The 27,891-nt window shown below is 36.0% G+C and overlaps 1 protein-coding gene across 1 annotated transcript in view; it reads left to right on the top strand.

Annotated features, from left to right (window-relative positions):
- LOC121415410 (neuroblastoma-amplified sequence-like) overlaps positions 1 to 27,891 on the top strand; it is an 81,286-nt gene continuing 53,395 nt past the window's right edge. The window contains exons 1-22 of the mRNA XM_041608610.1: positions 1 to 113; positions 8,481 to 8,544; positions 9,099 to 9,141; positions 10,169 to 10,249; positions 11,079 to 11,170; positions 12,933 to 13,066; positions 14,355 to 14,443; positions 15,174 to 15,230; positions 15,792 to 16,029; positions 17,690 to 17,761; positions 18,552 to 18,680; positions 20,171 to 20,231; positions 21,212 to 21,261; positions 22,168 to 22,311; positions 22,485 to 22,655; positions 23,026 to 23,081; positions 24,028 to 24,097; positions 24,634 to 24,759; positions 25,159 to 25,310; positions 26,270 to 26,431; positions 27,015 to 27,093; positions 27,609 to 27,713. Coding sequence (XP_041464544.1) covers positions 6 to 113; positions 8,481 to 8,544; positions 9,099 to 9,141; positions 10,169 to 10,249; positions 11,079 to 11,170; positions 12,933 to 13,066; positions 14,355 to 14,443; positions 15,174 to 15,230; positions 15,792 to 16,029; positions 17,690 to 17,761; positions 18,552 to 18,680; positions 20,171 to 20,231; positions 21,212 to 21,261; positions 22,168 to 22,311; positions 22,485 to 22,655; positions 23,026 to 23,081; positions 24,028 to 24,097; positions 24,634 to 24,759; positions 25,159 to 25,310; positions 26,270 to 26,431; positions 27,015 to 27,093; positions 27,609 to 27,713 — 2,283 coding nt within the window. The 5' untranslated portion in view covers positions 1 to 5. The remainder of the gene's footprint in view (positions 114 to 8,480; positions 8,545 to 9,098; positions 9,142 to 10,168; positions 10,250 to 11,078; positions 11,171 to 12,932; positions 13,067 to 14,354; positions 14,444 to 15,173; positions 15,231 to 15,791; positions 16,030 to 17,689; positions 17,762 to 18,551; positions 18,681 to 20,170; positions 20,232 to 21,211; positions 21,262 to 22,167; positions 22,312 to 22,484; positions 22,656 to 23,025; positions 23,082 to 24,027; positions 24,098 to 24,633; positions 24,760 to 25,158; positions 25,311 to 26,269; positions 26,432 to 27,014; positions 27,094 to 27,608; positions 27,714 to 27,891) is intronic.

Here is a 27,891-nt window from a genome sequence, read left to right as displayed (position 1 = left end):
TTGAAATGGCGTCTGCTGATGAGGTGACACAGAATCAAGGAAAGGAGGAAGAGGAAACAATCTTATACGATCTATTCTTTCCGTATGAATGGTCTCAAGAATCAGAACCATTGGTAAGTGTTCATCAGATGTGTCAAAATAATTTTAGACGCAAAAGTTGGATCTGGGATTCAGTTAACTTAGTTAGGGAGCTCCCGACCGCATAACCCAGGCCAGGGAACTCCCGCCCGCGTAGCGGGCGGGAGCCCAGGATCTTACGTGCAATTTGGCATACTCACCTGACAAGCGTGAAGTATGGTCAAAATAATTGTCCGAATAAATAGTTAAAACAGAAATCAAGCACTTACCACGATTATATGGATGATGGTCTAACGAGTGGCAGTTTTTCTGACATCTGGGCACAGACTGGAACCTCAAAAAACGAAAAGTTCTCTCCTTAGACTTAGTTCTCTCCTACCAGCATAGTCTTGAGGACGCAATGATGATGATTTTTTTTAAATATGTCATATATTTCTTCATCATTGACGTCTTGACACTCTCTCCATAGTGCCTTCAGCGAACGACCAAAACAAAGATGGATTCCCCAAAAAAATCCATCCTTTTAAACTGAATTAAAGAGCAATCATTTAATTTTATTAATTCTTACACCTTCCTACGCCTATAAATGCGTAGGAATGTTTTAAATATTACTATTTAAAAATGTAAAAAAATGAAGATTTCTTACCTAACTGATGCCGCGTAGACCTCTCGTTCCACATGTAAACAACGGAAATACAATAGCGTCGACCCTTGAACCGCTTATGTATGACGTACTTCCGGAAAGCAATGCCGTCTTAACGAACAATTTAGAGATAAAAAATCTTATTTAACAAATATTAAAATTTATTTTGTGATCATAAATAATTTATATATATCGATATGAATTATTTATGATCACAAAATAAATTTTAATATTTGTTAAATAAGATTTATTATCTCTAAATTGTTCGTTAAGACGGCATTGCTTTCCGGAAGTACGTCATACATAAGCGGTTCAAGGGTCGACGCTATTGTATTTCCGTTGTTTACATGTGGAACGAGGGGTCTACGCGGCATCAGTTAGGTAAGAAATCTTCATTTTTTTACATTTTTAAATAGTAATATTTAAAACCTTCCTACGCATTAGGCGTAGGAAGGTGTAAGAATTAATAAAATTAAATGAATGCTCTTTAATTCGGTTTAAAAGGATGGATTTTTGGGGGGAATCCATCTTTGTTTTGGTCGTTCGCTGAAGGCACTATGGAGAGAGTGTCAAGACGTCAATGATGAAGAAATATATGACATATTTAAAAAAAATCATCATCATTGCGTCCTCAAGACTACTACCAGCACTCATTCAATGAACAAGGTTATGAACCTTGTTCACAGTTATATCTCCATGTGGCAAAATAAGGGTGGCAATGTTTGGCTAATTTTTTTCTTTTTGTTTGGGGCAAATGATAGATGTTTTTACACTGACAGTTATTTACACCTATTATTCATACAACTTGGCTCTTATGTAAATTTGATACTTTAAATCATTTTTTTCTTAATTAAAAATAGAGATCAAAAAATGAAAATTTTCTTGCCATATTAATTTCCACCAATAGAGGGTGTACACAGAAATATGCCCAAAATTCAAGTTTTTGAGCACTCTGGTGAATACAAAAATTATTCCCAAGTTACTATTGAAAAATAAATTGCAACTGTACGGAAATTAGTAATTTTGGTCACAAAAGTGATATTTTAATGACATTTTAAAGTGTGTGCTCTGGACAACATTTGCATACCATAGTCCTACCTGTAGATTCCCCACAGGCAGGGTGGTAGCAGTGAACAAGTGTCTACCAGTAGAGGCGAACGGCCAATATGGGAGACTCTCTCCAATAGGGGAGACAATCTCCCACATTGGAGACTTGCTTTGCAAAAGGACAAAAGAAACAACACCAACAAAAGCATGATTTTTTCCACCCAAAATTTTGTCTCACTGAGGTCAGAAGCCCATTTGTTTTGTGTGTGATTGACAACAAAAATCCTTATCAAAACAAAAGTAGACGGTGAATTTTTAAAGTAGACGGTGAAAAGGGGTAATTTTTTATGAGGAATCTGCTTATCACATTTTTATTTGCCGCCAAGGTAATCCTTTTGCAGCAAATGTAAACAAAGGAAATTGGTCTCCCAAACTGGAGACTGTCTCTGAAATTTATTGGATACCCAAATTCTTTACAAAAGTCTCTGATATTGGAGATAATCTCCCACATTGGAGACAGTCTCCCACATTGGAGACAGTCTCCAATATTGGCCGTGCGCCTCTACTGTCTACCCCCGTCTCGATCGGCCATTGTTGTTATGAATTGTTAACAAAATAGCCGATCGAAACGGGGGTAGGAGAGAACTTTTCGTTTTTTGAGGTTCCAGTCTGTACCCAGATGTCAGGAAAACTGCCACTCATTAGACCTTCATCCATACAATCATGGTAAGTGCTTACCCAGGGAACCGCGTAGCGGGCGGGAGCCCAGGACCTTACGTGTTGACCATATACTCACCTGAAAAGCGTGAAGTATGGTCAAAATAATTCTCAGAATAAATAGTTAAAACAGAAATCAAGCACTTACCACGATTATATGGATGAAGGTCTAACGAGTGGCAGTTTCCTGACATCTGGGCACAAACTGGAACCTCAAAAAACCCAAAAATTTCTCTCCTTCTACCCCGTCTCGATCGGCCATTTTTGTTATGAATCGTAGCGGGCGGGAGTTCCCTGGGTTAGGTAAGTGCATAATTTCTCCTTTCACAATTCATTTGGAGAAATATTTAGACCATAAATCACGCTAGTCCCGTGAGTATGGTCAAATAAACGGTAAGCCCCTGGGCTTCCTGGGTTAGGATTCAGTCGGTGTCTGTACACAGTGACTGACATGACAGTGACATGCTCCAAGTAGTGTCACTGCCTGGCATTGGCACTGCACCTAGCCAGGCGGCTTCTTTAGAGTAAAAATCATTTACTAATGTAGGCTTACTCTCAATGAAGCCAGGTCTTCTTTCTCATTGACCCACCCGACGCACGCGTCTGTAACGTTGGCAAAGAACAATAGGAAACAAGATGGCGGCGTAAACATCGGGCAAGTCTCTTCGGCTTTTCACAATATTTTTCTCATTTTTTTATGAATTCTTGTTCAAAAAAATAACAACGAGAGCGTAGAAATGTCGGAATTGAAGTTTCATCTCATAGAAGGAAAGTAGAAATCTCGGGGGTGAAAGTTTCAGGTTTTGGCTTCCGTCGTGTGGGTCAATGAGAAAGAAGACCTGGCTTAATGGAGAGTAAGCCTACGTAAGTAAATGATTTTTACTCTCAAGAAGCCGCCTGGCTATCTGCACCCTCGACTGTCACAGACATGTATAAACTGTAAGCAAAGTTAGACACAGTGACGTGTCACTGAGTCTGAGTAAGGCAAGGTTCGTCATGTTCGTAGGCAGCCGTCGTTGCGCGTTGCCAAAGTTTGCGAAACTGGGGCCAATTGGCATTGGACGAAAGGGTCTAGGCTACTTAGCCTGGAGGCGTCTGGGGAGTAAAAGTCATCTTCTCTACGTAGGCTTACTCCCCACTGACGCCTGGGATCCCAAGCTATATTCACCCACGTATGGGTACAAAACCTGAAACTTTCACCCCCAAGATTTCTACTTTCCCTCTAAAAGATCTAGCCCTAAATGTATATGGGTTCAACTTCATTTCCAACATTTCTGCGATATTGATTTTGTTTTTAAAGAAGAATTCATTAAAAAAACAAGATAAATGTTATGAAAAGTTGGGAAGAGCTTACGGCCGTGTTTACATCGCCATCTTGATTTCTTTGTCTTCCACTTGGCGACAGCACGCAAATTGCGCGATATGCATGCTGTGTCGGAAGACACAGAAGCTATCGCTTGGTTAACAAAAGACTCAATGTATGGCTGAACGTCAACAAAACAGAGTGTCGAGTGAGTGAATGCTAGCCTGTAAAACCTTCATTTTATGAAATTATTGAAATTCAAGCATTATTTCAAATACCCAGAACTTTGTTATTTCTTGACCATTTTCTGTAATGGAGGTATTAAATTAAAGAGCAGATATTGAACTTTTTAAAAATGTGGTTTTCCTTTTGAAACCCAGATACAGCCTGCCAAATGACTTTTTGGTATCCCCTCTTAAAAATTGTTTTTGCTCACTCATGCATGAATGAAAAATAATCTTAGTAATTTCAGATGAATGAGGAGATTCTAAGCTTTAAAATGGTAGGTCATTTGTCTGTTGTATTTGTAATTAAGTTGTTATAAATCATCGATAAATCTCGGTTTCCTTTTTTTGTGGAACGCACAAATTTGAATCTTTAATTTATATTTTTCTTTATTAAAAATAGAGCTTGAAAAATGAAAATTTATTTGCCATATTATTTTCCACCAATAGAGGGCGTACACAAAAATATGCCCAAAATTCAATTTTTTGAGCGCTCTGGTCAATAACAAAAATTATTCTAAGTTACTAATGAAAATCAGATTGCAACTGTTGGAAATTAATAATTTTGGTCACAAAAGTGATATTTTAATGACTTTTTAAAGTGTGTGCTCTATACAGCATTGGCATACCATAGTCCTACCTGTAGATTCCCCACACTCACAGGCAGGATGGTAGCAGTGAACCAGTGCCCAACAGGGCTCATTGGTTTCTGTCTTTATTTCATGAAAATATGAAACTGTACCAAAATAAAGATTATTATTCCGTTTTGGCCTGAAATGCACCAAAACGGGGGAAAATAAACTTGAAAGGGGGAAAATCAGTGGCTTACATCGGCTGTCGCGCAACTTCACTTCTCTGTTTTATCCGAACTTACATGTAATACATAAACATATGGCCATTGGGTCCCCTGTACAGATCGAGCTAGAACTTTGGTCTCTGTATTTGGTGAGTGGAGCCAACGGAGTTTAGCGGAACAACCAATATAACAGAGACCGAAGCTTTCGGTAAAGGAAGCTTATTTGCCCCTCATCATATAGGGTTGTCTCTGGTATGGTGAATTAATATTTTAATGGATGGAATTTGAAAGAACCGTCTTTTGTGTCGGCCATTTATTATGATGCGCCATGTGAAACGCATTTTAAATAGATTTTGAATAAATTACCTGCACACATATTTCCGTTAATTGAAGTTAACAAAATATATGTTTATAGAATGATGTGATATATCATGAAATTGTATACAGATTGATTTAAATGCTAGCTAACAAATTTACTTTTTTATCATACATTTCAGAAATATCCCGCATACAGCGCATCATAAAAGATGGGCGACACGAAAGACGGTCTTTGGAAAGACCCTTTCTTAAGTTTCATGCAATCGGCCCCAGCATGATCAGCGCTGGTCCAACCATACATGTGAATAATTAATTCAATGTTAAAGGCTCAAAGTGGCTAAGTTCGACCTTCTAGCATTATTTCTACTTGAGCTACATGGGCTCGATCAATGAGTTAGATAAAAAAGAGAAATTCTTACTAAAAAGTTAGATTCTTCTTCTGGGGAGTGTTTCATGAAAGGACTTGTCGGACGTTTTATCCAACAAGGCCCATTTTATCGACAGTTACTATAGTACCAGTGCCTCTCAGCCAATCAGAATCAAGGAAAAAAGATGTCAGATCTGACATCTTGTCAGACAAAAATGTTGATGAAACGGTCCCCTGAAGTTTGACTCTGCATTCAATTCAGTAACTTTTGTTAGAACTATAAAGTGACATCGTCAGACTAGAGGTGCTGGTCAGAAAATTGGGATCGTCCCAATTCACAGGGCCGACTGTGACTGTTTTCAAAGAATCCTCCACACAACAAATCTTGGAAAGTTCATTCACCTGTACTGTCAAGCTGCGTGCTGTCATACCATCAAGTGCCGGCTCAATCGAGTGTGCGATGCCTATGCCAGTCAATGTAAACATATTGGTCAGGTTTCATAACAAGATTATTGGAAGATGGCAAGCCGTGAAAAAAAAAGACAAATGGGTTGGGAATTGAGGTCTTTGTCCTGCAGGGGTAAGTGAAATAAAACTTTCCCCATAAACGAGGACAGTCTCAATTTATCAAGACATGATTTGTCTTGGTTTATGAGGATATCCTTGGCCTTGTTTCCTGGAACAATCCCAATAATATTGGCAATAATTGGACCAGCGACTCTAGGCCTATTGATAATATCTAACGTTACATGATCTAGATCTAACTTGCATGCCTGAGGCCCAAAACAGACAAAGCTTAATGTTACCTATGATAGTGGTAGAACATTTTTCTACGATTGATTGCATTGGCTACAATGTACAATCATTCGTGAAGATCAAGTGTAACATTAATTGCTTGTTTTTTTACGGAGCCCTGATTTACATGATAACAATGTCAATGATCTTGATTTAAATAGGAGTCCTAGACTAGACCTACAGATACAAATACAAAAACATTAATTTTGGATTGTCTGAGAATATTGCCTGGGAGTGGGAATGCTCAAGTGCCTATGATGTCATAAATTTAATAATGAAAATCTGAATATAATTCATTATTCTTTGATAGATGTTTCACAAAATATTCACCCATAACTCATAATCATATGATATATCTTGCCTATTTTTGTCTGCTTTTATTAAATCAACTCATTATCATGAACTAGCTGTCAGCGCCAGGGCCTTTCTCATTATTCCTTGACCTACAACGTGGGGTGGGGGTGAATGATGTACGGTATACATGTACAAATATACAATGACACTCGAGGATCTGGCTAAAACTATTCGCATCGAAGGAACATCACAAAGTACTAAAGATAGTTCTATGTGATGTTCCCGAGTGCGAATAGTTTTAGCCTGTTCCAAGAATGGGTCATTTTATTGTCTCACCTGCATAGCAGAGTGAGACTATAGGCGCCGCTTTTCCGACGGCGGCAGCGGCGGCGTCAACATCAAATCTTAACCTGAGGTTAAGTTTTTGAAATGACATCATAACTTAAAAAGTATATGGACCTAGTTCATGAAACTTGGCCATAAGGTCAATCAAGTATTACTGAACATCCTATTAGAGTTTAATGTCACATGACCAAGGTCAAAGGTCATTTAGGGTCAATGAACTTAGACCATGTTGGAGGAATCAACATCAAAATCTTAACCTGAGGTTAAGTTTTTGAAATGTCATCATAACTTAGAAAATATATGGACCTAGTTCATGAAACTTGGACATAAGGTTAATCAAGTATCACTGAACATCCTGCATGAGTTTTATGTCACATGACCAAGGTCAAAGGTCATTTAGGGTCAATGAACTTTGGCCGAATTGGGGGTATCTGCTGAATTCCCATCATAACTTTGAAAGTTTATGGATCTGATTCATGAAACTTGGACATAATAGTAATCAAGCATCACTGAACATTTTGTGCAAGTTTCAGGTCTCATGATTAAGGTCAAAGGTCATTTAGGGTCAATGAACTTTGGCCGAATAGGGGGTATCTGTTGAATTACCATCATAACTTTGAAAGTTTATTGGTCTAGTTCGTTAAACTTGGACATTAGAGTAATCAAGTATCACTGAATATCCTGTGCACATTTCAGGTCACATGACCAAGGTCAAAGGTCAATGAACTTTGGCCGAATTGGGGGTATCTGTTGAATTACCATCATAACTTTGAAAGTTTATGGATCTGATTCATGAAACTTGGACATAAGAGTAATCAAGTATCACTGAACATCTTGTGCGAGTTTCAGGTCACATGATCAAGGTCAAAGGTCATGTAAGGTCAATGAACTTTGGCCATGTTGGGGTTTTTTGTTGAATAACCATCATATCTCTGTAAGTTTATTGGTCTAGTTCATAAAAAGTGGACATAAGAGTAACCATGTAACACTGAACATCTTGTGCGAGTTAGAGTAGTTTTCAAAGTCAGCACTGCTGCTATATTGAACTGCGTGATGCAGGTGAGACGGCCAGAGGCATTCCACTTGTATTTGTTTTATATCCCTTCCACGCATACCATTTTACAGCGAAACAATTTTTAATTAGTCGATATCGAACAATCGTTGAGAAAATAATAAGTCTTGCCATATGGATTGTCTGTTTAGTGAGGCGCACCTGGTTAGTGCAGCTCGCCGAAAGTTTCTCGTGGCATGCAGTGGAGAGTACCGTTTGGCTGAGCAGCGCTCTGCTTGCATCGTGCCGCACAGCTCGCGAATCGCGAGGTGGGGGGTAAAAAAACGTATAGATCACTTTTCCCTAGGGAAAAAATGGACTATGCGTGACGTCAGCAAAGTAAATGAACTATTTCGTGGCAAACGTTTTTCGTAGTGAAACTATTCTTTTTCTCCTTGTGTACACTCTCATTACAACAATCTTAAGTAAGGGATATAATAGTGAATAGCACATAGAACATTTATCAAGAGTAAATCTTGTGTACTGTTTCTCTTTCACAAAGACAAGTGTTATTGCAGAGAAACCCAGGGGCTCTCTCATTGGAAAGGTATCTTCTGCAACCGCAAGTGAGTAACTTTAACAAGTGTAGGATTCTATTTTGAATGTTTCTATTTCCTTGATGTTACCTTTTCTGTGATGTCACCACTTCCTACTCCTTTATTCATCTCATGCTTACATTCTTATCTCATGCTTCACATTGCTTCTACATTAATTGCCATCCTTTCATCTCCTGCTTTGCATTCCTTATACAATACCTTTGCAATGTTCTTTTCTTCATGTTCACTCCATGGTTCAGTTAATTTTCTCTGAATGCTTTGCCTTTACGGGAAGTAAAGATCATTTTTAGAAACTAATTTTATGTTCATTCATTGGAAAATCATTTATATTCATGTACTTCTTTTTGTATACAAATTATCTTCTTTGAAAATTTATTATTTACTATTGCCAATATTTTTTTGTATGAATGGCTTTCACTTTCCTTAATTGTTGCTATGTCAGACATACCTTGACTCAACTTTATATATTTCCTAGCGCATTTTTCTTTTTGACAAATACTAATATTTGTAAATTATTTATATTTTCAATGTATCTTTTCACTTATTATTTTCTTTTCTTTCAGGATCTTTATGGACATTTGTGAGAAGCACAGGAATCCCTCTTGGGTAAGTGCAGCTCAGATTGTTTTCTTGCAGTCTTTGATTTCTAAAGGCCAAGTCCACCCAACAAAAAGTTGAATTACATAATAAAGGAAAATCAGACAAACATAATGCTTAAAATGTCCAAATGTAACATAAACTAAGTAGGTTATGACATTTTTAAGTTGCTTATTTTCACATAACTAGTATGGAAGTGAAAGAACTGATGATGTCATACCCTTACTATTTCTTTTGTGTTAAAAAAAAAGCAATTGTCAGATTTGACAGTAAGGGAGCTTGTCATATAATCACATTAGGCTAAAACTATAAAACTTGCCTCATGTTCGTGGAGGAATAAAATGTTAGTTGCCAAGGAAAATTGTCAAAATATTTCATGTATTGAATAGTGAGTGGATGATGTCACTGGTTCCCTCATTTGCTTACTGAGAAATACTGACCAGGGGACCATTTCATAAAGCTGTTCGTAAGTTAAGAGCGACCTTAAGAATGACTGGTTATCCTTTCTTACGCGCTAATCCATTGCTAATAAGTATACCATTGATCATAAAAAAGGATCACCAGTCGTTCTTAAAGTCACTATTAACTTACAAACAGCTTTATGAAACACCCACCAGGATGTGGATAGCCGATATTTATAAATGTTAAGAAATTACATGAAAATTTGAAATGTCATAACTTTATTATTTCAAACCCGATAGCGATATTTTGATGAAACGTTCACAATTTTGCTTAGAATTTTCTGTAACTGTTCAAATTAACTTTTTTTGTGTGTGTGTTGGGATAAAAAATCTTTATTTCCCTTTTTTTTAGGGCAGAATCATCCCTAATTGTTAATTCAGAAGTTTGGAGGTTTGCTAATATAATATGCATTAATATAAAATTATAGGGGATGATAAAACAAAATATAATAATGGTGAAAGTAGTTTTGTGGTTGCAAGGCACGTTTGGCAACAAGCTGGGGAGGCCTTTGCTCTGCAGTGGGCTGAACATGGCTAATGATGATGATGAATTACCATTTTGTTCAACTTAACAGGTCATCCTCAACATGCTCTTTACCAGCAACTCTTATCAAACTTGTGAACTCTCAGATCAGCTGGCATATAGCTACAGCAAGGTAAGTAGCACATACTTAGCTTACTATCCTCCTGCGCTGTGTGGTGCATTGGGCAGCAAGCTATTACCATCTGGGTCGGTCATTTGCGATCACTTTAACCTCTGACAGATTGGTACTCGGGTTATGGCCTCCAAGTCCTTGAGGAAAGTCCGTTGCCAGGTGTGCTTCGGACCGCCTCTTTTCCTTCTTCCATTTGGTTGCCAAGTCCTTGCTGATTTAGGAGCATACACTGATGACACTTAGAACATGCCCTGCAAATCTAATCCACTCTTCTATATTCTGGCTATTTAGAGGCATGATATCTGTCTGTTCACAGCTTTGTTGGAAAGCATTCAGCGTCTTTTTTCGCATTAATAGCAGATGGCTGTAAACCAGAATAATGCTTTTCAAAACACTATGATGAGCATGATTATCTTTATGTTGCTTTGAATATGCTTGTTATCCCATTTAAAGATCAACAAAGAAGTGTTCATTCATGTTTGGTATTTGACAACGGGGTAAATGAGAGCCAATATGACAATGTATTAGAAGATTTCATAATTGTAAATTAATGTAGGCCTACATATAATCTGCAAGTCATGTCACTTGGCCTATGCAGTGGTTAACATCATATATTGTTGGTATACCAGGCAAGCTTACATAACATGTTAAAAAAGCCAAACAATTATTTGACTACCTGTTTACATATAATTGAAAAACTAAAAAAAGGAAAGGTCATTTGCTAGAAGTTGCACGAGAGCTTATTGTGAAATGGCTATAGTGCTTCCTAATTTGTGATATTCATGAAATGGTTGTTAATGTCTCTTCCTTTTCCTGTATTGTCTTCTAGTGATGGCAACCTTGTGGCAGTTCTGCAGGATACCTGTATCGAAGTCAGATCATCCAGGGATAACTTCCAGTCATGTGTCTGCAAATGCCAAGGTACATAACGGTCTCCTCTTGTTCCTGCTTGAATATTGAAATAATAATAATAATATGTCTTTTTATAAAGCGCAGGTACTATGTGCATATACTCAACTGCCTTTGATACCTGTATCATATTATTACCCTGGCTGTAGCTGAGCCGCCACATTAATAGGCGCTAAAGTGTTCAAGGAATAAATCCTACCGGGTACCCATTCTGAAAGGCTGTTATGATAATAAATATATGCAGAATAGTCTGCATTCCACAAGCTTAAATGATTGATGAAGAATTATTTGCATCTTCTAAGCTTTCATTTGGAAGATCTACAAACTTTTGAAGTTAATTCCATTTGTGTTATATTGTTGCCATCTTTTATTATTGTGCACAATATTTTTGTGTAATTTTAGTGAGCAACAATTTTCCTTATGATTGGTCAAATATGCCAATTCGATTAAATTCCATTCCCTACCAGTTCCTTCAGAGAGAACTTAAAGCTGTAGGTCCCCTGGTTACTAAATAATAATAATCTATGTGTCTGCTTTTATGTAGGTCCCATCATATTTCTTTGACTTGAATTAACTCAACTGATTGTATCATATTGTATACTTCTCAGTTGTTTATAATTTAATAGCTATGCATATTGTTACTGCATTTTTTAAATGTGAATCAAATGTCCATGAGAAATATAAAAATAAATGAAATGAAAATCTGAGCATTTGGGGAAATCAGTTATTAACCATTCCTAAACTTATCCAGTTTGCTGTTTTAAATTAGATACATACATGTAATCTGGCCAGACACTTCAATGCCGGATACAATCTTGAATGACTCATGGTTAAGAGCCCTCAAAGTTTATTTTGAATAGGGTCTTGTAGTCTTGCTCTCTGAAGGCCAAAGTTTTATCCTTAGAGTTTTAATATGTTCTTAATTTTCAGTGATATGATATGCATCTTGCAGCTGCTAAGGTCTTAGAACTGGGCTTGCCTTTAAAGTCATTAAGACATGCAGGGGGGGGGGAACTCTCTAAATGGATCCTATTTCCAAATGCTTCAATTTAAAAGATAAATACCAGTTGTGGTAAAGATCTCAAAATGAGTTCGAACAGAATCCAATGAAATTACCACCAAAGTTTTTGTATGTATAAATAAAATATATGTGCCAAATAGCTCTTGAAGAAAATGTGTAATTGCTGAGAAATGAGCAAAATAAGCCCGGAATTCCATCAAATGTTGGGTATTTTTTGAAGCAATATTAATACATTGTCCCACATATGCTCTTCTGTGTTAGCGATCATCAGAATTATCAATTTTGATTTTACAAAGATAAGTTTACATTAATGTACCAGATCTAGATTTATGATAATATTTCTACAATTAGCCTTGATTTAAAAGACTTTCTCATGAAATAATTCTTTGCTGCAACTACTGTCTTTTACCTTTAAAGATTGATTTATCAATTCAAACGGTTTGATAAAAAAAAACACCCAATACATCTCTCTTTTTCTGCAGGTTTCAAAGTAGTGTAAGTTCTTTTTACATAACATATTACAAGTTCTCAAAATGCATTTTGAAGCAACGATATCAGTTTGGTGATTCTTTATAAAGGAAATATTTTTTTGTTTTTAAATTTCCTACTTTGTTACCAGTTTTGATGAAATTTTCTTATATGCTCCTTAATAATTTTTTTTCTCTCATTAAAGCTGATTTGTGTTCCATATTTTATATTCAGAGTTCATTTTCCTTACCTGTGTTGTGCTTTCTATCATTCTTCTGGTTGCAGTTCCCAAAGACTCTCACCCCCAGTGGAGACAGGTGGCATGGAGTCCAGACTGGTCCTTGGTGGCTTGTTCAGACAGTAGGGGTAACATCAGAGCTTTTGATCTCTTCGGAACACTGCTCTTCACAATAGAACGGGTAAGGGTTTTGCCAAGTTGCCACTGACTTGGCCTACAGTTCACCCAATTTGCATGTACTTTCCATCTAGGGGCCAGTTTCATAAAACTGAATATGATAACAAGTTTGCAAATAATAAAGCTATAATTGCAAATCATTTAACTTGTTATAGAATTCAATTCAATTTCAATATTACTTCATTTAAAATTAAGAACAAGATGAAATATATGATGAAAATTTTGTTCATAAACAATTCACCTTATTAATAGATTGGTTATAGTCCACACCCACTTTTGTCTGCTTTCATTTGAACTCATCCCATATGATCTTATCCTAATTCGTCTACTACCAAATCATAAGTTATTGGTTGTATTGTCATTTAGGCAACTTGTCTAAGTCTGATCTGCATTTTAGGGGGCAAGAATTCCTCTACGAGGGTGCTATGCATCTTTTCATTGTAGCTTTGCTACATTGCCCATTTTGTTTTGCATGATGAAATTATAAATGTGATGATTTGTAATGAAAAGCTGCTTACAGAAATCCTTCATGAAAGACACTGCTATGACTTTTAACAAGGTGCCTTTGCTTATTCACCATTTTGTCCAATTTTCAGGTTTAAGGGGTCCCAACCTTGGTCATAAAATGTTTTGTTTGAAAAGAGAAAAAATAATAAGATAAACAGAATAATGAAAGTTTTAAAGAAATCGGACAAGCAGTAAGAAAGTTATGGCCGCTTTAAAATTGAGATCCCTATGACTGTAGATTTCAAATTGGCAACTGGGTAAGTAAATTATGACAAGGGGTTAGGACAACTTTCCCATAGGCCATGTACTTAATTATCAGGATTTTGTGGTTTTCTCCCAAGTACCGATTCCCCTTGGGCAGTAATCAAAATATAACCCAGGTAGCAATAATATTGGTTTATGTCCTCATGAAAGAAAAGTATAATTTGAAGTAAACATTTTGAAAAAAAAAGAAATTTTAGTCATTTTATGTATTGGAGTATTAAGTGGAAGTGAAGTCCTTGCCTTGCATCACTACATGTATGACATTACAAATGCTGCTAATTTCAAGTCACCATGGGTATAGTGATTGCCAATGTGGAAAGCTTTGAAAAATTCATAACTTTCTTTGACTTTTGTCCGATATTGTTCAAACTGGCACATATCAACTAGTCTGATTTTTCTTTTTCTTCTAAAAACAACTTTTTATTTGATTTAGATTCCCCTTCAAAGCAGGTAGATGTACACTAACTATTGTTATTCTTATGAGTGATCGCATGAGAAAGATTTCTGTTTATTTTCTATAGTCCAAGCCCCAACCGCCTGACAGCCCTGTAGATTTCAGTTGTGCTGTGGCTTCTCTTCAGTTTACAGACTACAAACAGACAGCTCAGTGGTAAGGAGTGCTATTCTGTCCTTCAATTGTAAAATGGTCTATACTCTCTGACCCTTATTCTGAAGTCAGGTTTAACTTAGTCCATGGTCTATCTGGGCTAAAATTATGGAATGCCAAAAATCTAAAAAAGTTTCCTTACATTGTATGTTTCTTGTGTTTACTGTGCTCTGACGTAACTCATGAATGGTGAAGAAAGTGATCTTGATTATTTATCGTTCCAAAACAGTTAAAAAGAGGGATTTGAGAGAAAAATGAGCTGATACATTGAAATTCTACTCTTGTAGATTTTTGCCACTATTGGCACAACTTTAAGTTTAAATCAAACCTGGCTTCAGAATACGGCCCTCTGCCGGTAAGTTTAAATCAAACCCGGCTTCAGAATACGGGCCTCTGTTGGTAAGTTGCAGAGGCTTGAAAAGGGGAATTCACCATTGCAAACTGTTTGAATGAAAGCAGTAAAAACTAAAAAAACAGAGAAAAATATTGGTAAAGGTTGGTGAAAATCTTTTAAAAAAAAGAATAAAAGAGTTATAAATAATTAAAATTTTGATTTTGTGAAGTCACAAACAAGCAGCTCCTCAGTACATGTATGTTGTGTGATATGAATCACCAAAAGTGCCATTTTCTAAGAAATAATTGAAAGTTATTTTATTTGAAGGGGATATATCATAAGACACATCATTTCATATCGCCTTCTGCAAGTAAATTTTTTTATTTTTTTTTCCTTTAGGTCTGCCGAGCTTCTTGTGATCAACTATCATGGTAGCTTAGACTCATATCTAGTGAGGTAAGGAAGACAAAATGTTTAAAGTCCTTCAACCATAGTATTTTTTTTAAGCAAGTGTTTCAGCATATATTGATAAATAATGATTACAAGTTCACAACAATGATCGAAAAACAACACACAAGATTATTTATCAAATTACAAATGTGTCATTAACTTAATAATGCCAATAGATATGAAATAATTTATTTAAACAATCATAAATAATTTGAATGCAGTCGCCAGCTATCGTAAGCAAAAAGCTTGAATGAATAGCAGCCATTATTGAAAAGATATTTAGCCTAAGTCCCCAGGTATCTGCGAGATGGAATGGACAAATTTCACCCCATTTGGGAGTAACAGAGAATTCACAGAATTTTTCATGGAAAAAGCGAATTTTCAGGCCCAAAATTTGAATCCTGAAAATATGGTGGAAACAATGAAAGTCATAGCAAATCTGGACAAACAGAGCCATGTATCAGTTGAAAATCTGCCAATCAAATGATTTTGAAAAATTTTAACAACAGACAATTTTGTAGTTGCTATTGAAACAAGTAATTTCTGATCTGTTATTGATTTTTGTAGTTCATCCGGAGAATACCAATACAACCACACCTTCCAGTTCGGCAGCCATTACCCACAAGGCATCAGCTGCGCTACGTACGATGCCAAGCATTCCTTGCTCTTCATAGGTGGCGCATCCCAGGACGACGCCCCTGACACGCCCACCTCAGCCAGCTCTCTTGGGCTGACTGCATGGAGAGTGCTGTCCATACCTCCTTATTACAAACTAGTGCAGGACTATGACTCAGAATATGGGAAGGTGAGTTGCCATTACTTTTCTAGATTTTTGAATACTATTTAGGAAATATTTTGGAAATTTACTTGCATTGCCAGTCCAGTTACAAATCCAGATCAAGATTAATTTAATAGCATCTTAATATCTTTTGGACTAGCTGTATGCTTAATTGATTTTCCCGACGTATCTTGTTGAGTGGATACCATGCGCGACCCCGAAAACACGTCAAAAGTATGCCTTTTTCAAGATAGGCACGTTACGTACGTAACATAATAAGGGTGTCAAAAACACTATAATAATAATAATAATGATAATAATAACTATAATAATAATAATATTAATTTTGCTAGGAAAGCTACGTGTTTAGGGTCAAATTTGCAAGGGTATAAAAAAAATGTTTTATAAAGGTTGTAATTTTTGCTCCAACAGTCAACACTACGTGTTTATATTGAGATTTGCGCCCTTTGCGCAAGGTGTGGGAGATGGGGCCATACTACACCTAATCATATAAGTAAAGGTATAACCAACGACTGACCTTCATGACCATGGCGACATGGTGACATATCGCTGTACTTGTTAAGGGGTTCAATTTAGGAAATATTTGTTAAGAGTATCTTTTGTTTCCAATACTGGTTAAGGGGTGCATTATTTGTTGATGCTTTTCTATTTTGTTAATACGATACTTTGTATATGTAGTGTTTTTGTATGGATTATTAAGAGCAAATAGATTGAAATTAAATTGAATTTTCAGAATAAGGAAAATACGTGTTTAGGGTGCTTTTGGAGACCCCAGGTCGCGAATGGTATCCACTCGTCAATGGAAGTGCCCCCCCCCGGTTGATTTTCTCATTTGTTACAAAATGACAAGATGTCTGCTGTCTTGTAATAAAAATCTGTCTGTATAACAGTGTAGCGTGCTCATATGGAAGCTTATTTTCAAAGATACCTACATGTATTACAATCAAATGCGTTTTGCTTTCTATTCCGAACTCAGTGTCTTCTTGGATTTCAGACCAAATATTTTATAAATTGTTCAAGAATGACACATTACGTACAACAAAATCTATTGCCTGTCAATTTAATTTGAAGAAGTAAGCTTAATGGGCTATTCCTTTCTTATTTGAGATTGTTCTATTCTAACAACAATAAACCAACATTCAACATTAAAATTTAAGAATCTTATACATGCAGATATTTTTTTATTTTACATACAAACAAAAGAATTTTCCTTGAATGAGACATGATAATTAAATCACTTGACACTGTTGACAAAAAGTAAATTATAATCCTTTTTCCTTTTTTCTGGGATACTCTGTGCTTCTGATTTGATGAAAATGAACTCCATTTAAACTTGTATTCATAATGATGGATATTTCTGTTTCTGTTTGTGGTAACTCCCGTATTCACTCGGCAGGACAGCATTTTCCTGGTAAACGCCAAGCTGGTATACCAATTACCTAGGAAACATTTTACGTCTAGGTTAATCAGTCATAGTGGCTGACGTATTAGACGACATATATCACTCTTGGGCTATTTTATCAAAGTTGAGACAATGGCAGAGTTGGGACTTGAACTCACAACCTTGTGATTATGAGTCCAATGCTCTAACCATTGGAACACACGACCCTTAACCTTAACCACATGACCCTTATTTCAACCGTATAGTATATTGTTTCATATGTAGGTTGGAGCATCCAGAAAGCTGTTTCGTAGAATGACCACAGTTAACAACATCTTCATGAGGTCACAAAAACAGGTAATGAAACTCAAATGAAAAAAAAATGATATGTAGATATGGTAATCTCATTATTAAAATCTATTTTCAGTGAAATATGAGAATGCAAATGTCAAATAAAACATTGGTGTAAAATAGATGCAAAGTTTTGCTGTAATGTTGTAAGTAAACTAAGATTCTTGAATTTTGGAGAAAACCCCAAGGAATATTCCTAGCACCCTATTTAGCACTTCATACATAGGTATTTTGTAAAGAAATTAGTAACATTAGACCAAAATGAAATACATCTGAGGGTGTTCCAGGCTGGTGAATTATCGGATGGTTTGTCCAACTTCACATAGTCTAAACCCATTTCATCTACAACCAGTTCTTCTAATATCCAATTCGTCTCATTCCCACTTGGCCTAATATCCTATTCGTCTCATTCCCACTTGGCCTAATATCCTATTCATCTCATTCCCACTTGGCCTAATATCCTATTCGTCTCATTCCCACTTGGCCTAATATCCTATTCGTCTCATTCCCACTTGGCCTAATATCCTATTCATCTCATTCCCACTTGGCCTAATATCCTATTCGTCTCATTCCCACTTGGCCTAATATCCTATTCGTCTCATTCCCACTTGGCCTAATATCCTATTCGTCTCATTCCCACTTGGCCTAATATCCTATTCGTCTCATTCCCACTTGGCCTAATATCCAATTCGTCTCATTCCCACTTGGCCTAATATCCTATTAGTCTAATGAGCAGTTGGGCTGTAACCATTGATTAAGATTAACATACCATTTATGTTCCCATCTCTCATTAAAGGATGGTATCTACAGGATGTGCCTGTCCCCTAAAGGCAGCTGTCTTGTGACGGCACACCAGTCTGGTCTGTTGTGTCTTTGGGATGTTCCATCTCTCAGAAGAAAGCAAGCTTGGGCTCTTGAAGACCAGGTAGAGAGTATCTCTAAACATATTTTCAACATTAAAGGAGAATGAAACCTTTCAAAAAAGATCAAAAATCAAACAAACGGATCAACAAAAGTTTGAGAAAAATTGGACAAATAATGAGAAAGTTATGAGCATTTGAATATTGCGATCACTATTGCTATAGAGATCCTCAAATTGGCAATGCGACAAAGATGTGTGATGTCACATGTGAACAACTCTCCCAATTATTTTAGCATGTATTTCACTTAAATTGCCTCTTTTATAAAATCTATCAGTAGATCATGTGTTCTTTCTATAGGAGGGCACGTAATACAGATTTTTAAAGAATACATCCTGGATAAAGAGTTTGTATCACCATAAAAAAAGCAAAAGGAGACATTGATTTTTCTCTATTGATTCAAATCAACATTTTTCTGAGGTGGACTTGACCTTTAACTTAATGAACTGGGCCCCATAAAGCATAAAGCTTCGTGATTGATCATCGGCTGATTTCTACGATTAATCTTAAATAATAATCATTGCAATGAATCATAGAAAATGAAAAAATAGAAAATGTTCCTCTAATCAATCATTGAAGGTCAAGTCCACCCCAGAAAAATGTTGATTTGAATATTAAATAGAGAAAAATCAAACCAGCATAACGCTGAAAATTTCATCAAAATCGGATGTAAAATAAGAAAGTTATGACATTTCAAAGTTTCGCTTATTTTTAACAAAATAGTTATATGAATGAGCCAGTTACATCCAAATGAGAGAGTCGATGATGTCACTCACTCACTATTTCTTTTGTTTTTTATTGTTTGAATTATACAATATTTCAATTTTTACGAATTTGACGATTAGGACCTCCTTGCCTGAAGCACAAAATGTTAAAATAATGGAATTCCACGTGTTCAGGGAGGAATGAAACTTCATTTCACATGACAATGACAAGAAAGTAGAAATATTTCATATTTCATATAATAAAATACAAAAGAAATAGTGAGTGAGTGATGTCATCAACTCTCTCATTTGGATGTAACTGGCTCGTACATATAACTATTTTGTTGAAAATAAGCGAAACTTTAAAATGCCATAACTTTCTTATTTTACATCCGATTTTGATGAAATTTTCAGTGTTATGCTTGTTGAATTTTTCTCTTTTTATTCAAATCAAGTTTTTGTTGGGGTGGACTTGTCCTTTAAGCTTTGTTTCTGGGCCCTCTTTATTCTTTATAATTTGAATTCTTGTGTGAGTTATTGTTGATCACTCTTGACATTCCCAAAATTTGAATCATGAAGTACAGTGGAAACCATGAAAATTGATAACAAAGACAAATAATTAATGTAGGTCCCACATAGAGGGGTTCACATGTACTTAATTTATGTGTAATTTATGGCATTGCCCCACTACAAGTTAGTGCTTAGGCTCAAAGTATCAACAAGGGTCTGCACCTGTAGACTACTACGATGATCACTCACAGTTAGTTATGATTCTTCAATTTAATTTTCAGCCTGGTTTTAACGAGACTAATCCTAACATCCTGGTACCAATGAGGAAGAAAGCTAACGATGGTGAGTGACATCTACTTATCATAGTACGAGTTCCCTTCCAAAAGGATCTAAGTCCATCTTATAGCTTTAATAATAAATGCATTTGTCTGTCAGATTTTGTACAACTATTTATGGAAAAATAATATATTATAGCTTTTCTTAAAAAAAGGAGCTAATTTCCATTTTAAGAAACAAGTAATTTGTTCGTCAGATTTTGTATGTTCATCAGTTTAAAGATAATTGCATGTTTGTTATTAAAGAAATTAGGTTAAGCATGTTCCATTCCAAAGGGGCTTATGGGGCATTGCGATTAATTTCATTTCCCAAATCAAGCATATGCCGTGCAATTATTTGCAAATTTGCGATTGATTGCTTTTCTGCACCATAAAAAGAAGTGTAATCTGATTTGCTATAGTTAAAAGTGATCAATCAATTGTGAAATTGCAACAGAATATTTGCGATTGATTGCAAATATTTTCTTGCAGCACCTCCTAAGTCATGTTTTATAATTCAGGGAATATCATTTTTGTTTGCTGAAATTCAGGATTGTAAAGGTCAGATATAGGAGGGTGGTTGATTCTGCCAGAATAATTATTATATTGAAAAGAAGTAAATTCTTTCCTTTCTAAAAATAAATCCACTAGAGAAAGTTGTAGCTGACAGAATACAGGTGAATATTGTTGGGAATGTTATTAAAGAACAACTACTTTATTTTCTAAAGAGACTATTCCCCGATGATATATATATAACATGAATAATATCACAACATTGTATGGATATGATCACTGCTTTGTAGAAATTTGCGAGAAGTGTTTTCCATATCATTTGAAAGTTTGGTTGGAGATACTGAAAGTCATAAATATTTGTGATAATTGATGCTGTTGAATGACAAGTTTCTGTTTGATGAAGATGCAAAAGTGTCTGAACAAAAAAAAGAAAAAAAAAAGATCTCTAATCCTAATGTTTGATATTGTATTTCTTTTATTTTCTATTATTTTCAGGTGCATCATTCTCAAATCTCTTGATTGACATTAATTTCTGGTCTGAAGAGGTGAGGCACAAAAGATTATGCAGTGTTCTTGCAGGGAACTGGGGCCAGGGGAAGGGGGGTGGGGGAATTTTACAAATCAAGTTGAATGATTTTTATTTGAAACATTGAATAATGTTGGGATATGTATTAACATAAAAATAGTGTAAATTGATACTGATATCCTGCATTATATCCTACATGAATCAAGTCCTGATTAGTGATTGGTTCCAATAGCATCATGTGTGCTAATATACCATTTTGCTGCGTGTATGATGTGAATTGAAAACAAAACGCCCATGAAAAAAAATCGCTCTGCTATGACAGCAGTGATGGAAGAGGGCACCTTTCCATGATTGATAACACAGAACATGCAATCTCTTGGACATGCTGTTGCATTAACTTTACTATTATGGTAACTTTGCCATCCAATGGAAACTACAGTACCTTGGTAATGCTAATCAAAATCAAGGATTCCAAAATTACAACCTCAGATGATTAATTTCCAATATAGTTTCTCATAGCATGATATATTTGTATACCACGCTTTACACTGCATTGCATTAATATCCCTGGTGGTCACAAAACTGTTTTTTGTATTTCTGCTTTTTTGTTACCATATTTTGGTAGAGCATGATAAAAACCCCCCACTTCCAAAATTTGATGGGAATCGGTCGATGGGGCCTTTGATATGACCTCATGAATACATAATTTAAGTCAATGTTTTATGAGGTCATATCTTGGAGCCCCAAGGACCAATTCCCACCAAATTTGGGTTGTTGGGGGTTTTCATCATGCCCTACCAAAATATGCTATCAAAAACACTGACAAGCAAAAAGGGAAAATTGATGATGTCACACTTTGTTGCTTTATTATCTTCATGTTCTTAAGCAATATTACAGTTTTATTTCTCTTGATTTCTATTTTCAGGCTATAATCTTGGCCAGATGTTCAGGAGCGGTGGCTGTATGCTCTGTTGCCAATTTGAGTAATCTTCTTGGGACATCATGTGAATGGTTGGCACCTGCCCCAAGGGTGACGCTTGCCTCTGAAAAAGGGTTCATGGCATTAGATGTAAGCAAATACTTGTTTTATTATTTCTTTTTGAGCCTATGGGCCATAGGTCCCTTACATTGTGTGTGACATCTGTGTATGAGGAGAAACCAAAAAAAGTAAAAAAAAAAATTAAAAGCTCCTCCAAACAGACTAATTTCAGCTGTCTAGTAAACCATTCTCTTTGTCCCTAGTGCGAGAGTAGATCAGTTCCTATGAAGAGGCCTAGGAGTCCTACCGATGGTGAGAGAGATGGTGATACCAGTTCCATGATAGAAGGAACCGATGATGAAGAGGATGATGATGACGACGATGATGATGAAGATGCACCACTCCTCACAAAGACTGCCAAGTACATGAAAGAGGTATGGATATGTGTACAGTCTTGATTATGCATTTACACAATGTGTGAGAGATGGATTGAGGAAAGGAGGAAATATGAAAAAAGTATGCTGGAAAGAATAACAAAAGAGAGGGATGCGGGTGGCAGTAGTAAACCTCAATATGCCTTTATACATTTGTGTTAAAATTCAATTTTCACTGATTTTCTGTCTTATTTCCAGAGATGTCAGCTTTTGCCTGATTTCATGCACTGATAATTTCTCATTTCAAGCTTTTTCAAGCTTTATATATATGCAGAATATATATGGTGCTTTGATATGTTTTGAATTCTGTTCGAGGACTTCAGGCCCAGTGATTAAAACTGACAGGCTTTCCTGCATTTCTGTTTTGTAGGTGATGTACTATGTGACGGAGAGTGAAAGATTCCAACCTCCACGGAAAAAACCAAGGTAACCACTTTGAATTTTCTCTCCATCTCAGTTGTTTATACTTGTTCCAAACGAATAATTAGTTTCCTTGAACAATATTCACAAATTTTCAGTATGTCACAGAAATTTTTCAGTGACAAGTTGTATCTGTGGTAATTTACAAGAAGGAGAAGTCCGGTTTACTTTACAAAGGTGGCTCAGTGGCAACAATAACAATCATTCAAACAAGCTTATTCTCATTTTTGACCCTGATTAATTTTCTTAATTACTTTTTACTTAATAGAATAGGTGACAAAGTAGAGCTACTACCCTGTTTGTGTAATAGACAATGGGGCTGCTGCAATCAGTGGCAAATATTAGTACTAATCTGTAATTGATAGATCAATTTGGGGGATGGCAAGTAAAGTTATTCTTTCCTTTGGAGAAGCAATCAAGCTATCAGTTGCAATTGTGAAATTAGAAGCAGCTAATATGATTGACTCTGCGATCTGGGGCCCCGTAACACATAGTTTAGCAATCATCATAGAAGAATATCTTTAGGATTGATTTTACTGTCCATAATGTACAATCGATCAATGAAAATCAAGCGTACAATCAATTTCTAACCTTTGTGTTACTGCACCCAAGTATTGACTTGCAATTGATTACAAGTTTCGTGCAATTCTCCCTCTGCCTTATTGAGATTATGAAATTTGTATTTTTCAGTCTCTTGACTTTTTTTACGATGTCTTTACTACAAATAAACCAAATTAGATTGAATTGAATTGAATTATTGGGTACTGCAAGAAGCCTATTGTTGTTGGTTGCAAATGCCAATCACTAGCTTGTAATTAAAAGATCAATTTGAGTGACATTCAATCAATACATAAACGATTTGAAAGTAATATGATTGCTTTGGTACATAAGTCATATTATAAACTTGCAGTTGAATATCTTAATGAATTAAATGTGTCTTTTCATACCTTAGAGTGACCCATAGAACATACTGCCTCCTGAGTATCCAGAAAACCACACCAGATGAATTGTTCCTCAGAAAGGTAAATTTTGGACCAATATTCTTAATCTCTTTTATAACCAAACCCCAGAATACATGTAGTAATAATTTAGTTTTTAAGGCCATGAATGAATCCTGACGTTAGCACAGTGTTAGTTGTGATCTAATTTATGCCAGGTGAGCATGAAATGATAAAAAAACTAGCTGAAAGCTGAGTTTAATAACATTCACCAGCACCAATAGACATACATGGGCACATGTATTGATTATACATTGATAAACAATTCCATGCTTGTTTTGCTGTTAATTGTTACTCCTTCAATTACTAATTTTGATTAAAAAGAGCAAGGTATTTTTAAAAAGTTTTTTCCAGATTTAAGATCTCAATAAGCTTGTCCGAAAGATAATATTCATTATGTTTTCTTTACATTCAAAACAACGAATATGATAAGGCCTTTGCCCTGTCTCAGCTATTTGGTGTATATTCACACTTCAGTCTAATTTGTCTTACTGTGCAGTTTTAGTTAAAATGTGAGATCTGCAGTTTACCATAGATTTCATTCCATTTGTCTGCTCTAGATCCAAAATGAGGAATATGGTGAGGCATTAGCCCTGTCCCAGCGGTTTGGTCTAGATTCAGACCTAGTCTACCAGACACAGTGGAGGAAAAGCAGAGTTTCACTGGCCTCAATTCAAGACTACCTGGTAAGTTATAATTCTAGGCATTATTGTATGTAGCTGTAATATAGATTTATCCGGAATGAATCTGTGCAATCAATTTTTATGATTGATTGTACACTGTGGTCCATTCAATCAATCATGAAAACTTGCTCTGTAGTCAATTACTGTGCTTTGTGTTGCCAACCCTTGGTATTTTCTTTTCATTAATGTACAAGTTGGTAACAAAAGTGCATGTACATGTAGCAATTTCATATAATATTTGATGCAAGACTAAAAAGCAATGTAGATAAAATGCCTTGCTCTAGACTGTGCTTGAAATTGAACCCTGGTCTTCCATGGTGTAGTCGGGTGCCTCAGATCACTCAGTCACAAATCCCTAGGATTTACCAAAACAAAAAACAAATTTTATTTTGATTATTCTAGAGTAAGATCACCAAACGTTCCTGGGTTCTTCATGAGTGTCTGGATCGCATCCCGGATGACATCGATGCTGCCAGGGAGCTCCTCCTATATGGCCTCAGAGGAACGGACCTTCAAGCCCTCATCGCTATTGGCAACCAGGAAGACAAAGGGAGGTTAGTATGGAAGCATTGTGGTCTGGTGGTTCTGACTCTTGTCTTTGAAACAGAAAGTCATGGGTTTAAACCCCAACCATAACATCAATATCCTTCAATATTGTATCTTGGAATTAGTGTATGATTATCTTGGTATTATATGATTATCTTGGACTCGTTGTATAGTTATCTTGTCTTAAATTTCTGTTTTATTTTCAAAATAAAGAACCCTTTGGAAGGGGGTGGAGATATTTATTCAGTAAGTAATTGATCCATGTATGGGGCAATACTGCTTTTTTGTCTGGCCCACCAGAGGTGAAGGCGAGCTTAGGGGATCCAAATGTTGTCTGTTCGTTCGTTGTCCGTCCGTTACAAACATTATGACACAACTCCGCAAACGTAAGTCACTTTTCAGCCAAACTTGGGAGGTAGATGTACTTAGGGATTCTGTATGTTTTGCTGCAGTTGGAGGTCACATGGTGAGGTCAAAGGTCATTTTCAGGTCAACGTTAAGGTTTATGTGCAAGAATCTCTCATGACACATAACTCGGCAACCATAAGTCACTTTTATACCAAACTTGGGTTGTAGGTATACTTATGACACCTGCATGTTATTGTGTTTGGAGGTCACATGGTAAGATCAAAGATCATTTTGAGGTCAACATTAAAGTTTACGTGCAAGACTCTTATAACAAAATGTTATTCCATCCCAGTTATTTCACAATAATGTTTTGATACAATTCTGTTGCATGCCCTCGCAAATCACGATATTTCTGGTTATTTTCATAAGTGGGCAAGACACAAAATTGCTTATGCCTTGTTTTTATTATGGGAATTACATGGTTTCCATTTCTTGGGCAAATATTTTTGTTTAAAAATAAGGTACATGTAAGATATTGGTAACACTTGGAGGGTTTTGCTGCATTTATAGTACCCCTGTTGGATTCATGCCATCCCTGGTCTCTCTTTGACAACTGTAGGTTCATTTTGTGCTCTGATGATGATATTGAGTTGGAAAGGCCCTTTGATCACTATCGTCATGATGATGATGATGACGAAGATGAAGAAACGGAGGAAGAGCTCTTTGAGAGGAAAAAGAAAGAGAAGAGAGATAAGCTCCTGGCCCAGGTTGATTTTTCAAAGTAAGTGGAAAAAGCCAGCATTAAAACTTTCTATTGTGCTTAAAGGGGCAGTGCAGCCTGATATCAAAATTGATTTGAATAAAAAGAGTAAATCAGTGACAGTTAAGTGACCGTATTGCTTGTTCAGAGCTGCTGTAAATACAGCCATAGGCCAATTTTGTAATGTAAGTGTGGCCACCTTTATGTACGACTTTCCTGATATGACTCATCTCTGTTTCATAGTTCATAAAGAGATTGGACATACTAGTATATTGTTTGTTTTGTGGAATCACCCTGAAGAAGACCATAATACATGTAGCCATTGTAGACCATATGTGTAATTATGTTCATTCAGTCATCACTAGCTGACTCAAACCATGCTCTACCAAAATGTGAGAGCGTCTTTTATGGCCTTTCTCAAAATAGTGAAAAATTTAAAATTTTAAACTTTGTTATGATGCTCATAATTTGGAAGAATTCTTACCACTTTTTTGTTTGATTGTGCTTTTGATTGTTTGGATATGCTTTATTGATGTGCGTTTTATTCATTTGTCTCCACAGTTGCTAAAAGTTTGCAAATATATATATATTTTTTTCTTACTAGGCTGACTCTTGAACAAAGAGAACTGTGTCGCTGCAGAACAAGACTGCTTGGGTACTTGGACAGACTGAAAACTTATGAGGTAAAATAACTTCAAATCCAGATTTTTTCACTAAAATATAGGAGTGTTCACGAATGAATCATAAAAACTAGAGGATTGGTAGAAAGTTCTTCGTAATGTGCTTTCCATGGGAGAGATATTCTTTTTTATGCTTTCTTTTTATTTTAGGCAAAAATAAGACATACAATTAAAAATAACGACAGGAAAGTTGTGACTACTACAAATTCATTTTGAAATGTAACCATTTCAGAATTGAACTTACATATGAAGGGTAATTATATAAAGTACAATCTAGCCACTAAACCTGTTGACTGAGCCCGTATTCATGCAGCTTGGAGTCTATGGAAAACATGATTGTGTTATAGCGAAATCATTCGGTCTCTTTAACAGTTTGAATGAAAAAAATTATTTAGAAATTAGTTGTGCATTTTGAATTCAAGAGCTTATAAACATACTCTTGTTGCTTGAGCATGATGCAAAAGAACGACTTTACCAGATGCATGTATACATTGAAATATTGATTTGATTCTTTAAAGGAGATTCTCGGAGGAGGGGAATCGGCATTGAGAGCGTACAACGAGAAGGACTTTGAGAAATTCAGATCTGAGAACATTGTAGAGGCAGCAGTCAGAATGGCAAGGGTGAGTTTTATTTTGATTACTTTTGACTATGATGAATGGAGTCAGTGAAGAAAATGAGGATTGAATTGATGAATCTCAATAACTTCCCCAAGGCCACACCCCTTTTGAATAATTCATATTGTTTATATTTTGCAGGATTTTGATTGAAAGGCTCTTGAGATCATGTTCACCTACCACG

The sequence above is a fragment of the Lytechinus variegatus genome, chromosome 5, assembly GCF_018143015.1.
Source record: "Lytechinus variegatus isolate NC3 chromosome 5, Lvar_3.0, whole genome shotgun sequence".
NCBI classification, from domain to species: domain Eukaryota; kingdom Metazoa; phylum Echinodermata; class Echinoidea; order Temnopleuroida; family Toxopneustidae; genus Lytechinus; species Lytechinus variegatus.
The sequence above is the reverse complement of the archived record's forward strand: the minus strand, read 5'-3'. Positions and strand labels throughout refer to the sequence as shown.